Source organism: Pseudophryne corroboree, chromosome 6, assembly GCF_028390025.1.
Source record: "Pseudophryne corroboree isolate aPseCor3 chromosome 6, aPseCor3.hap2, whole genome shotgun sequence".
NCBI lineage: Eukaryota > Metazoa > Chordata > Amphibia > Anura > Myobatrachidae > Pseudophryne > Pseudophryne corroboree.
In genome coordinates, this window is record NC_086449.1 from 684,602,093 (window position 1) to 684,616,608 (window position 14,516).

The following is a 14,516-nucleotide window of genomic DNA, read 5'->3' on the forward strand; positions in this document are numbered from 1 at the left end:
GCTTGCACTTACATCGGGTACAGTTTTCAGGAGTCCACGCTCCTGACTGGAACAGCCTCGCTTTTCCCCACTGCGCACTGTCTCCTGGCGGCTGCTGCTACAGTATGTGTCCTGGCGGGCAGCGGCTGAGTCGCGGAAGGATGTCACGTGACACCCGCGACCCAGGCCAGAGCACAGCAGCAGAGAACACAGAGACGAGTAGTGAGCACCGCTGATGCTGATAGGCGCTGCGCTCGCTCGGCTCCTCTAGCAGCGCCTGCTGCACTACACTACAGAAATTAATCATGTGTGGACGGAACGGGGGACAACGGAGCAAGTACCGTGCCCCCTTCAGGGCAAGGAGCCCGGCGACAACGGACTCCGCTGTCTCTGGGAGTTCCGCCCCTGATCACACAATACAAAAAAAGTATTAGTTTATCATTATCCAACTCCAGAACCACAGTTCATTAGTCACTCATAGATTTTTTTAAGCATTTTGCTGAACAAACAAAAATGGCTATTTTGCATACTGAGAAGTTTGGTATAAAATAGCTTTGTTCAAAGGTATAAGTCTAGGTATGGGCAGCAAGTTTTTCATAATGGTTAACATTACTGTCTCATAGCACAGAGGTCTTGGCTTCAATTCCCACCAGGGGCTTATATGTGTGGACAGGGCCGGTGCAAGGTTTCTCGGCACCCTAGGCAAAAAATCTGCACACTCTCCCCCCCACTCCTCCCCCTCAGGTGAAAATGTGGAGGTGGCGTCTTAGAAGTTCCCCAGCTGATATTGTTAAATAGAGAACGCCACCTACAAAAAAAAGAAAAAACGCTAAGCACAACTTTTGCGGGGACCTCATGTAGGCTGTATTGTAGGAAAGGGGGACAACACAAGCAGGAGATATACACAGATATACAGCATATGGACTGTACTATAGTTGGGGGACTGGGAGGGTTCTTTGCTCGGAATGCGGTTAACATCCCGACTGTTGGGATCCCATGGTCAGGATACTGATGTCAGAATCCCAACACTCGCCGGAATACCGACACAAGCCCGGAATTCACCCTTGGGTGGTGGTCCACGTCACCACCCAAGAGGGAATATAACAGTGTGGCCCAAAGGTCGCCACCGGAGCCGACGAGTGGCAAGCGCAGCGAGCATGCTGGGATTCCACCTGTCTCCTGACCGCCGGGATCCCGTACCGATCCTCTTTGCTCATTATGATGAGCAGATCAGATTATGCCACATTACAGTACCCTCAGTTCATATTATGTCACATTACAGTGCCCCCTCTACCATTATAACATCCATTACACACTGCTCTCACTGACAGTGTCACAAAGCTCAGGCTGGGAATGGATCAGACCCAATTACTTAGCAGCCATAACTAGGGAAATTGCTAGGCAACTTTATAACTTGGGTCCAGGCCTCCCTAAGCCTCTGTGCCCCATAACAATGGCACCCCCTGCACCCACAATAGTTACACCCATGATTATAGGCATCAATGCAGTGACAGACCATACAATACTGACATCACTGCAGTGACAGCAATACTGCACATTCACTGTCACAATGACTACCATACCACATACACAGCATGCCAGTAACTGCCATACCGCACAGAGGGGTAATTCAGACCTGATCGTTGGGCAGTGATTTTTGCAGCCCTACGATTAGATAGTCGCCACCTACAGGGGGAGTGTATTTTCGCTGTGCAAGTGTGCGATCGTATGTGTTGCAGAGTTGCTAAAAATCAGTTTGTGCGGTGTCTGCGCAGTCCAGGACTTACTCTTCCAGACGGCCTCTTCCTGTCAATCAACTTGCGTATGCCTGTGCGAATGGATCCTTCACATCATCCCATCGCTAACCAGCGATGCCCGTTGTAGCTGTCCGACGCGCCTGCGTATTGCGGTGCATACGCAGTTTGGACCTGAGCTCCCGCTGTGCGAAAACGCACAGCAAGCGATCAGTTCAGAATTACCCCCAGAGAACATTCTATCATCTGCCATATTGCACAGACTGCACACAGTATCAGTGACCACCATACCATACAGACAACACCTTTGTGATTGCAATACTGCAATACAGTACACTGAGTACAATGTGTGCTGGGACTTGTAGTACCTCTACTGCTGGATACTTGTGGTCCCTCTGCTAGCTGGGCATAGGCATGTCAGTCAGTTACGTGTATTAATACAGGATTCACAAAACTCCCATTACCTGTAGCTGCAGTTGCCAAATGTGGTGACATGCACCAGAAACAAAAGGGATGGATAATTCATTGCTGACCAGGAGGGAATGGAGAGACTACAGCCAGCAAGGAGCCACCCGAGAACAGGTAACTGTACGGGCAGGTGACATCACAGCACACAACAGTCATGTGACTGTCAGTGCCGATGCTGTATCCATGCTGAGACCAGCACCTAGAGCCAGGCTGGCAGTTTAGTCATATATGCAGGCAGTGCCGTAACTAGACATTTTAGCGCTGTGTGCAAAAAACAGCATTGGCGCACCCCTTACGTAATATAAGGGCAGTGCGCGCCACAGGCATGCAGAAAAATATGTAGGGGCGTGGCTTCATGGGGAAGGGGTATGGCCACAAAATAATACCAATTCATATTACGGTGCACAGTAGTCTCCATTATTCAAATTACGCCACACAGTAGTGCCACTACACCAGGTAGAGCCCCTTTTACACATTACGGCAGACAGATTCCCTTTTTTACACATTACGGCAGAGTCCCGTTTTTACACATTACGGCAGACAGCGCCCCCCTTTTTACACGTTACGGCAGACAGCGTCCCCTTAAATTACACATCAGTCCCCCTTATTACACAGTCCCCCTTATTACACATTACGGCAGACAGCGTCCCCTTATTACACATTATGGCAGACAGCGTCCCCTTATTACATATTACGGCAGACAGCGTCGCCCTTTTTACACATTAATTACGGCAGACAGCGTCCCCATTTTTACACATTGTGCCACAAGACACTTTGAAAACTGACACTGCAGTGTGTGCAATGGTCGGCACTATGACACTTTATTCATTCCCCTGAAGAAGATATTCGAAACAGCTGTCGGGATGTTAAGTATCTACTGTTCATTCATATATGCTGCTACAGATATGTGTGCTATATGCTTGCTACTATAGATTGCACCTTTTTTTTTAATTAAGTAAAACGTCTTTCATTCAAGCAGTGTGCTGGTATATCTGAGTTTGATCCCTCTGGTGGTTACTCTTGGAACTTTTTGTATTATTTCTCTGACCTGGCACCGGCCTCAATCATATTTGAAAGTGTGAAGTGGCTTCCTCTGTGGATCTTATATATATATATATATATATATATATATATATATATATATATATATATATGTACCCCCATCAGTACACTGGCAGCAATAATTACAAGTCAGACACAATATGTATCTAAACTGTACACACACACCCCTTCCTTCATGCTTCACTTACCACTGAGGTCAGCAGCAGGAGCAGCACAGCGGAAAGCCTAGCACAGTAGTTCACTTCACTGACTGGAACAGAAGCCGGCCGGGTGCCTAAATCAATGAAGCCCTGCCCCCTTGCAGTGTGTCCTGATCTGTAGAAAGGGGGCAGAGCCAAATGCCGGAGGGTGGGGCTTAAATAGCGGGGCTAAGAAGGCAACTTCATTGCATGAAAAGCTATGCTAGCCTGTGGGGAAGGGGTTGGAGGGGGGGGGGGGGGAGGGAGGGTTGATAAGTCCAGCGTCCTGCGGCTGCTGCCGGCATTATCTAAATGGAAGGATGTCTTGATGTTTCTCCGACAAGAGACATCCTACTGTGTTTTTTTTTTTTGTTAAGTGGATCAGTGCCGCCCTCCAGTGGCTGCCGCTGTAGGCAGCTGCCTAAAGCTGCCTAGTGGTAGCGCCGGCCCTGTGTGTGGAGTTTGTATATGTTCATGTGTGTTTCCCCAGGGTTCTCTAGTTTTCTCCAAATTCAAACAACATAAAGGCAGGTTAATTTGATTTGGAATATAGATTATAAGCTCCACTTGTGCAAGGACTGAGGTGCATGACAAATATTATCTGTACAGCACTGCAGAAAATGTGTGCCTATATAAATAACTATAAATAAATAAATAAATAGATAAGATGCATTGAGAAAAAGAATGAATATAAATGTGTGTTAAACATGTGAGTTACCTCTGAGAGATTATAAACTATTCTTCATTTTACTGTGCTGTTAATACTAATTTCTTTGTTGTATTTCTCTGTTGAGGAACTATAAACTGGTGATTCATTCAGTCAGTCATAAAATGCATTGTGCACTGTGTGGATTCAAATTAGCATATTCAGATTTTCTTCTGAAGTTACAAAATAGCTATTTTAGAATGCTACAAAAGCATATACTGTATATCTTAAAAGCAAAGTATGCAAATTAAATATAATTATACTCATAATATTCTATAATAAAATATACTTTTTGCTATTTTTCTTTTTTAATTTTTTAGCTTGTTGGTTTTTCTCCCACTGTTGCATGTCATACATAGCTGTGCCAACAGTGATAAGAAGAAGAAGGTACTTTGCAGGGGCATAAGTTCACCCCAGTCGCCCGGAGACTAGCTGGAGTTTGGTGCCCCCCCCCCCCTAAAAAAAAGGTAAAACAAATATGATATGTTATAATGAGAACAATAGATGAAGGGTTTATGTTAATAAACCATGTTGTGCCTAGGCGCAGCAAACTAGCCAAGATAACTGTGGACCCATCTGTATATATGTATATATATATATAAAAGCCCTTTCCTGGTTCTCATCCTACCTATCTAATCACTCCTTCAGTGTTCGTTTCTCTGATTCCACCTCTTCTTCGCTACCTCTCTCAGTTGGAGTACCGCAAGGTTCAGTCTTAAGGGCCATATACACGGGAGATACACATCTCTCCCGCCGCTCAGCACAGCACGATGTGTGCTCAGCGTGCGGGGGGTGGACGGGGGGCCGCTCATTTCACCCAGCGGGTGAAATGAGCGACGTGCTAGATTGAGTCTGCATGCAGGCCAATCTAGCACCGGCGATAGCAATGCACGGGGCCGCGCATCACTATTGCTGTGGGGGCGTACACATAAGTGATCTGTGCTTAAAATCTAAGCAATATAGTCAGATTGCTTATATTTTAAGCATGGATCTCTCCATGAGTACCCCCTTTTAGGTTCTCTGCTTTTCTTTCTATATATATATATATATATAACACATCTCTTTACAAACTAATCAACTCTTTTGGATTTCAGTTTTATTTGTACGCGGATGATACTCAAATCTACCTATCCTCCCCAGATTTGTCACCATCTGTATTTGGCCGTGTCACTGAATGTCTTTCTGCCATTTCATCTTGGATGACATCTCGCCACCTTAAACGTAATATTTCCAATGAATTATATTTCCACCAGCCAATAGTAGTTACCAACCTGATATCTCTATTACTGTTGATAACTCAGCAATCATCCCTACCCCACAAGCTCGCTGCCTAGGTGTCATTCTTGACTCTGAACTGTCCTTTGTTCCCCACATTTAATCTGTCTCAAGATCATGTTACATAAATCTAAGATACATATCCAAAATACACCCATATCTTACACAAGACACAGCAAAAATTCTAATCCATGCTCTCATTATATCCCAAGTTGATTATTGTAATAGTCTCCTGACACGTCTTCCCAAACATAGGTTGTCACCACTACAATCCATTTTGAATGCAGCTGTGAGGCTAATCTTCCTCGCTAGATGTTCATCGTCTGCAGATCCGCTCTGTTAGTCCATCCATTGGTTACCGGTATTCTACCGTATTAAATATAAAATACTTTTAGTTACATACAAGGCTATTAACCAAACTGCCCCAACATACATGTCTTAACTTATCTCAAAATATCTCCCTACCCGACCTCTCCGCTCTGCACAAGATCTGCGTCTCTCATCCACACGCATTACTTGTTCACACTCAAAATTACAGGATTTTATCCGGGCTTCACCCACTCTGTGGAATGCCCTCCCACGCACAATAAAACTTACCTCTAGTCTCCAAACCTTTAAACATTCCCTGAAAACTAACCTCTTCAGACAAGCCTATCACATTCCAGACCCACCCACATAACCTTCAGTGCTTCCCTATCTAATTACATCCTCTCTGTACAGTACACATAACATCACATATCTTGTCTTTCTTTATTCTCACACCCTCCTGACACTTGGCCAACATTGCTGGGTGATCATATCATACAACCCATTAAGAACCTAACAATATGGTGGAACATTATGCAATAGGTAGCTTCTATCCTTGTGTATCAATGCCTATTTCCCTATAGATTGTAAGCTTGCTAGCGGGCCTTCTTACCTCTATGTCTGTCTGTTTTTACCCAGTTTTGTTCTATTACTGTTGTTCTAATTGTAAAGCGCAACGGAATGCGCTGCGCTATATAGTAAACTGTTAATAAATAATAAATAAATATATATATAAACATGACTTATAGAATTATACAGATAGCACTCTGAGATGGTCTACAGGAACAGGAGCCCACAGTGAATTGCCACGCTCATCCATCCTGTAGCAGCAACTTAGTATGCTGAGCTGCAGCTAGTCGCAACCGCGAACGGCTCCATAAAGATCCTCTGGTTGCAGGTGCGAATTAGACTCATACACATTGGCGGCGTGTGCACGCATCACGTCAAATGAGTCACACCCGCTGCTAGGAGCATGATAGATAAGTATGGCTACACCTGTACGCTGTAATTCAGTCATCTGCAGCTTGCAGAATCATCGTTCACTGGCAGGTCCAACAGCAGCAGCGGGTGCACCGTCGCTTGCTGCAGTGTAGACTAAGCGGTACCAGCAGGCCGGCACCACCATTAGGCAACTTTAGGCAACTGCCTATGGGCACCGGCACTTGGAGGGCGGCGCTGAGTGAAGCGAAAAAATTAATGATGTTACAGGATCTGGACCACGTGGGATGTAAAGTGTCTGCTCACCCGGTGTCATATGTTTTTTTGTGGAGGACTTCAGGCTGCTGTAGTGCCTCAGTATCCTGCTGTGAGTCTCTTATACTCAGTAGCGGATCTTGCCACGGGCAAGCAGGACTTTTGCCCGGGGCGCCGCCTTCCGGAGGGCGCCACACCATGGCAAGATCCGCTGCTGCTGTGGTGCTGCCCGCGTCTAGTTTCCCTTCGTGGGCTGCCTGCTGTGAAGGGAAACTAGACGCTACACGTCTAGTTTCCCTTCCTGGAGAGGACCTTAACTGTAATGATGTGCGGTGCGCGTTGACGTCATCGCGCACTGCACAGCAAAGGTCCTCTCCACGAAGGGAACAAGATGTGCGGTGCGCGATGACGTTATCGCGCACCGCACAGCAAAGGTCCTCTCCACGAAGGAAAACTAGACGCGTCTAGTTTTCCTTCGTGGAGAGGACCTTTGCTGTGCGGTGCGCGATGACGTCATCGCGCACCCCACATCCTACTACAGTACAGTATGAAGCCACACACCCTAATGCCGCCCGTGGCGCAAGAAGCCCCGGAACCGGCCCTGCTTATACTGTACTATATTCTATGCAGTGTGATTACACCGTGTGTCTCGCTGTGTTATGTGGTGTATACAGTATGTATATATCACCCAGTGCACTATATGTGTGCATTATACCGTATATACTGTACTGTGTACAGTATACGCTGCAGTGTGATTACACTGTGTGTGCTGCTGTGTTATGTACTGCGTGTATTATGTGGTGTATACGGGATATAAATATATATATATATCCCTCTGGCTCTGTACACAGTGCAACTGCCAGAAACCAAGATGTGTGAGTGTGATCGCACACACACACTTGCGATCCATTTGCTTCTATAGGAAAGTCAGAGGTGAGGATAGATTGCAGCATCCTGCAGCAGAGTGCATCATGGGAGCAAACGCTGCAAGGAAGTAGCAGGACACATCTGTTATAAAGGTACAGTGTTTCAATCATAATGATATGTTGCCTGGTTTTGTTTTATTTTCATACAACATACAAATCCCTAAACTGATATTTTTAAAACCTATAAAATCCTAAAAAACTGATTGAAAAAACTAATTTTCTTTTTTTTAGATCCTAAATATCCAGTGCCTAGTTGTCAGAAATTGGCTTAAATGCAATAGGGTACGAGAAGCCGGAGGTACAGGAGTTTGTGTGAGAATGCCTGTATTTTTAAAGCGGCAATCATTTACAAGGCAAAATCAGGTTGGTTGTGCCTTGCAAATGATTTCTGCTTTAAAAATACAAGCATGCTCGCACAAACTCCTGCACCTCCGGCTTCCTTCAAGCAGTCCAGAATGAGATCCTGTGTCACACCATTTCAACAAAGCGTCTAAAAATTAAAGCAGAGCTCTCCGCTGTGCTGAACTGGGTACTGGGTTCAAGGCATTCCAGAGTTTTGTGGGGTTTAGAAACTGCTACGGACATCATCTCCACAATTTATCAAAAGCTGTTAGACAAAACGGGTGGTATTCATGTGACCGGCGGTCGGCAGACCGACAGTCACATGACCTCCTCCACCATCCCGATCCCTCACTATCCCGATGGTCGGCATGCCGACCAACAGGGACTATTTCCACTCGTGGGTGTCCACGACGCAGCGTGGCGAGCGCATCCCGGCGTCGGTATGCTGCCGGGATCCCGGCGTCGGTAAGCTGACCGGCGGTCTCCTGACCGCCGGTCAGCCATACTACACCCGTCAAAACAAGGGACTCTTAAGTACTCACTGACTCAAAGCTTTTACCATCTTGAAAAGACTCTTAACCTCTGGACCTTTCACTTCATCATAAGATACCACACTAAGGGGGCCATTCCGACTTGATCGCTCGCTAGCAACTTTTTGTAGCGCTGCAATCATGTTAAAACTGCACATGCACTGCAATGCGCAGATGCGTCATACGGGTAGAAAGAGGATTGGTGCTGAGCGATGGATTTAACAAAGCATCCATTCGCACTGCCGATCGCAATGTGATTGACCGAAAGAGTGCGTTTATGGGTGTCAACTGACCGTAATATGGGAGTGTTTGGAAAAACGCAGGCGTGTCCAAGTGTTTGCAGGGCGGATGTCTGATGTCAAAATGTCTGAAGTGATCGCAGCAGCTGAGTAAGTCCAGAGCTACTCAGAAACTGCAACAAACTTTTTGTGCCGTCAGCTGCAAAAATGTTTGCACACTTGCAAAACGATAATACACTCCCCCATAGGCGGCGACTATCTGATCGCAGCACAGCAAAAAGTTGCTAGCGAGCGATCAACTCGGAATGACCCCCTAAATACAGCTGTCTAGGCTTGCAGTTCTCATCATGGATGGTGAAACCATAATAGCTCCAGGTTTTATTCTGGGTCTAGTCTTTTCTTCAGAGTTGCTGAATAGGATCTATGTCAAATTGTCTGCATTCAAACATGTGCCAAAAGCACATGAAGGCAAGAGGTTGGTTCAGCCTCGCTGACCACTAGATGTCTCGCAATGGGTATATAATTCATGATTTGAATCTTGGCAGGAAAACATCTGAGTTGGTCGTCTGGGAATCCAGGCGGCAGATTGTAAGGACAGTGCCTCCTTCATCCTTCCTGCACAAGCTGTTGATTGCTTAATCCATTCGTGAACTGCAGCATGTGTAAACTGTTATAGCATTCAGACATTCACTCCTCATGTCTTTTTTGCTTCTTATTTTAATTTTTAAGATGTTCAGGAATCTTGATTGGAAACCTCTTGTCCCAACTGGTTTATCTTCTTCTGAGAATGCTTGCTGTCAGCATCACTTGTATTATGCAAGATACTGTATTTGACACAATGTTGTACAGATGTGTCCTCTTACATCCTTGCTGCAGTCATGCAGCCCTTGAAGTCATGGCGGGACTCGGTAGCGCAAATCATATGATTTTGCATTTTCACCCCCGAAAATGCGCCTTAGATGCAAAGTACTCTGTAATTGGGCGCTGCGGAACCCTTGTGGCGCCATATAAATAAAGGATAATAATAATAATAATGTAATAGGACACACAAGTAGTTTCTGCTGATTAAACTGATAAGCAGCATGCCTGCTATATATTCTGTGTATAATTGTGTCTCTATCTGCATCCGAAATGCCACGTTTTCCATGAAAACACTGAAGCATAGCATTTTATATGCAAATACAGTCGTAGTCACACACAGAATATAGTCATGCTGAATATCATCTTAATCAGCAGAAGCTGCTTGTGCATCCTATTACATTACTTTGCATGTTAGATGCATTTTCACGGAATAAAACTAAACAAAGACGCTCTGCGCCACCGAGTCACATGGCACTCACGCATTATGTGTAACACGACTTGTAACGCACTGAGCAAAGATGTAAGAGGATACGTGTATATATATATTTAACTGTGGTTTGGCACATCCTATATACTGTAGGTCTTCCCTATATATTTTTGTTAAGCATATATTTAAATTTCTTTTCATTCTGAACCTTCATTCCTCAAAAGTCAACAACTCCATTTTTGTATGCTGCCATCCTTCGCCCATTTCATTGATAAAGGGCACCACTAAATTTACTATAAGTTGAATAAGATTGAGAAACCACATACAGTGGTGTACAGTACTTCCTTTCTATACACTCTACCAACTGGTGGGAGGATAGGAAAACTATTTTTCATTTTTAAAAACTTACATAGTGCAAAAAAGATTATGTAAAATAATTTTATTTGGAAAAGAAATTCTACTTACATTAATTTGAAAAAAAACAAAACAAAAAACAAACCTAAACCTTAAAATGTATCAACTGTTAGTATGAATGCTATCATAGTGTAAAGTAAGGTAGGTGTTACAAGCAATACTTCCACAGATAAAGTAAAACAACATGGAAGAAATCAGAAGAAAATATAGTAAGGCTATCTACTGGGAAGTGTTAGGGCTCTGGCTACATGGGATGGCTTGCAAGAGAGGGTAAGGTGGTCACTGCATATCAGGCAGAACTTATTTTTAAATACGTGTGCTGGAAAAGTAGAAATAGTAGTTGTACATGTCAGTTTAAGCAGGATAAGCTAAATGTTTATCTAATTAGCATGATGATAAAATTAAGAATGCTTACGGGTTTTTCTGGCAGAATCTTCAATGAAGAGAGAGGATATGTCTTCATCCACCCCAACTTCATTCTTTGCAATGCATGTATAGGCTCCAGTGTCTTCATAGCGGACACTAGAAATATGAAGTTCACTCCCATTGGCTAAAATAAAGACATTTTATTAGTTCTAAGTTCTTATAAGTCAGTATTCATTGTTACATGTAACAATAATTTTTTTATATTTTTGATAACAAACAGTGCAAAACTATATAATTGGAAATACAGTATTATACTGAATTCAGGAACATGACGAAGATACAGTAAAAGCATGGTATGTATTCCTAATATGGGCAGTTTGTGGGTGGGAACATACAATTTAGGGGTTTGCTGCCTCTAGATATTGTGGTAAAAGAGAGAATTTATACTTTGACTGTGAGGCTGCAACAGGGTAATTGCTGTATAGCTGTATAGCCGGAGATTTATGGCTATAGAGCCCTCTCTTCTCCCAACCTGTTTAATCTAAGTAATGAAAGAGACTTACCTATTAATGTTAGTTGTTTTGATACCTTTGGCATTACATCAATACCATTTTTCAGCCATGTTATTTTGGGATTAGGGATACCCTCAGCATGACACTTCAAACTTGCAGACACTCCAGGTTCCTGAGCTTGGGTCTCAGGATAGACTCTAATTACAGGAGGAACTAAAGGAGGAAACCAAAAATAGCTGTTATTACTTGTTACGTATCGGTCTTGTGTATTAAACAGTGATTGCAAAGATGATTCCAAAAAAAGCCCTAACTTCTGATTAGTTTACATTTTTTATACTATGGCACTACCTCATTATAATGCAAACTTGAACTATATAGGGAGAAAAACTGTAATTATATTAATCATTGTGTGACATGTAACAAAATATTAGTGTTCATTAATTATATTTGTAAATGTATTGCATATATTGCATATGGTACTGTAGTAGTCTTAAACATTTCCTCTTCCTGCATTACCCAGAAAAAGTTGGATTTATGGTCTTACCTTGATAAATCTTTTTCTTTAGTCCAATAGGGAGCTAATACGCTGGGTATTGGTGATGTGGGAGTAAACAGGCACCAAATGGTTAAACGAATGTTCCCAGAATGCCTCAGTCCCCATTCCCCTATACCCTGACCCTCCTGCCAGTTTTGTTGCCAGCTCAAAGCAGGAGCGAGGAAAGAGAAAGGAAGACACACACAGACAGAAACCAACCTTACTGTAAATAAACACCACATATTCAATGGTATAGGAACAAGATCCTGTAAGTTAGGTGCATCAGGGAGGGCATCCTTGTGCCTTCTATTGGACTACAAGAAAAGGATTTGTCAAGATAAGACCATAATTCTGACTTTCTTGTGCGACCACTGGGGAGCACAGGAGATGCTCACACGTCCTACAGCTGTTTCCTCATGGGTGGGGATGCTCCTGGACTACATGAATAGTTGACCTAAGCCATCTGCCCAAGGTCTGCTTCGAGGCCAGGAACCCCCGTTTGCAAGAACCATAGAGAACAAATAAGGAGTCCGACTTACGAACCTCCTTAGTTCTCTCCACATAAAGCCGAAGAGCTCGGACAACATCCAGGGTTGCGTCTTCCGTGGATTTCTCCACAAATGCAGGTACCACTATCTCCTGGTTTACATTAAACACAGACAATGGGAGGTAGGCCAGACACGTGCGAAGCACCGCCCTGTCTGAATGGAAGACTAAAAAGGGCAAACGCCATGATAAAGCACTAAGGTCTGACACCTTTCTGGCTGATGAGATGGCCAACAGTAAAAATATCTTCCACGTGAACCACTGTAGCTCGATCACTTCTAAAGGTTCAAACTGAGGTAACTGAAGAGCCCTAAGAACCAGGGCAAGATCCCAGGGGGCTACCGGAGACACAAATAGAGGCTGAACATGCAGAACCCCCTGCAAGAAAGTCAAAATATCCTGCAAATTCTGCAGCAAATGCTGGAAGAGAACCGATAGAGCCGATACCTGAACTTTCAATGAAGAAAGACTATGACCCATATCTAGACCTGCCTGCAGGAAGGAAAGTAAGTGGGACAACCAAAATAACTTCGGATTGAACTACCTTGAAGCACACCAGGTGAAGTATGTTTTCCAAACACAGTGGCCAATCCTGGCCGATGAAGGCTTCCTGGCTTTTAACATAATCCAAATGACTTTCTCAGAATAACCCTTCTTCAGGATGGATGTCTCAACAGCCATGCAGTTAAAGCTAGATGGTACAGATCTGGATGAAGGCATGGTCCCTGGGAGAGAAGATCCGCTCTCCGAGATAGCCGAAGTGGTGCGTCGATGGAAAGACTCCGCAGATCTGCGTACCATCCTCTTAGAGGCCAATCCGGGGCTATCAGAATGATGGTACCCCCTTCCTTCTTGAATTTGCGGATGACTCGTAGGATCATCTGGACTGGAGGAAAGATGTACAGTAGCTGAAATGACCATGGAGCCGTCAATGCATCTACCAGAAAGGTTTGAGATCTCTTGTTTGAGCCCTGTACCTCTGAACCTGGTGACTGTGATGTGAAGCTATCATGTCAATGTCGGGAAGACTCCATCGTTGGACCAGTATCTGAAACACCTCCGGGTGTAATGCCCACTCACCAGAGTGAATGTCCCGATGACTCAAAAAGTCTGCCTTCTAGTTGAGTACTCCGGATATGAAGACTGCCGAGAGTGCTGGTAGATGACGTTCTGCCCAGTGAAAGATCCTCGATATCTGTGTCATTGCCCCTTGACTGCGAGTGCCCCCCTGATGATTTATGTAGGCCAGCTTCGTCGCATTGTCTGACTGCACTTTCACCAGGCGCCCCTGGATGAGGTGTTCTGCTACAGAAAGAGCTCGGAAGATTACTCTGAGCTCCAACACATTTATTGAGCTCTGACTCCTGATCCGTCCAGCGGCCTGGAATGACTGAGCATTGTAGACTGCTCCTCATCCACGATGGCTGGTATCAGTAGTTACCAGCACCCAATTCGGAATCCAGAATGGGTGTCCCTGTGTCAGATTGAATCACAAGAGCCACCATGTGAGGGAGTGGCAAACTTATGGAGAGAGGACCATGGTCTGCATTTTGATACACAGGTAAGATCGATCCCACTGGCTGAGGATCTGTATCTGTAGAGGGCTGGAGTGAAACTGAACATACTCCAACATGTTGAATGTTGCTACCATTGATCATAGGATCCTCACACATACATGAATGGAGACCCTCCGATGATGAAGAAAAACTTTGATCCTGGACTGTAAGGCCTTTTCCAGTGGCAGGAAAATACGTTGAAGGCGGGAATCCAAAACTGCCCACAATTGTAGCATTTTCTGTGAAGGTTGCCAATTTATCCTCCAGCCGTGAGACTGCAGAAGATTCACTGTGATCTGAATGTGATCCTATAACACCTCTGGAGTCTGTGCCAAAATC

At 44.4% G+C, this 14,516-nt stretch overlaps 1 protein-coding gene across 2 annotated transcripts in view; it reads right to left on the reverse strand.

The window, feature by feature from the left end:
• Nucleotides 1-14,516, reverse strand: part of FSTL4 (follistatin like 4) — a 759,591-nt gene that overhangs the window by 93,231 nt on the left and 651,844 nt on the right. For both annotated transcript variants that reach the window (XM_063928295.1, XM_063928296.1), the window contains exons 5-6: nt 11,592-11,753; nt 11,078-11,212 (exon numbers count right to left, since the gene is read on the reverse strand). In XM_063928295.1, coding sequence (XP_063784365.1) covers nt 11,078-11,212; nt 11,592-11,753 — 297 coding nt within the window. The remainder of the gene's footprint in view (nt 1-11,077; nt 11,213-11,591; nt 11,754-14,516) is intronic.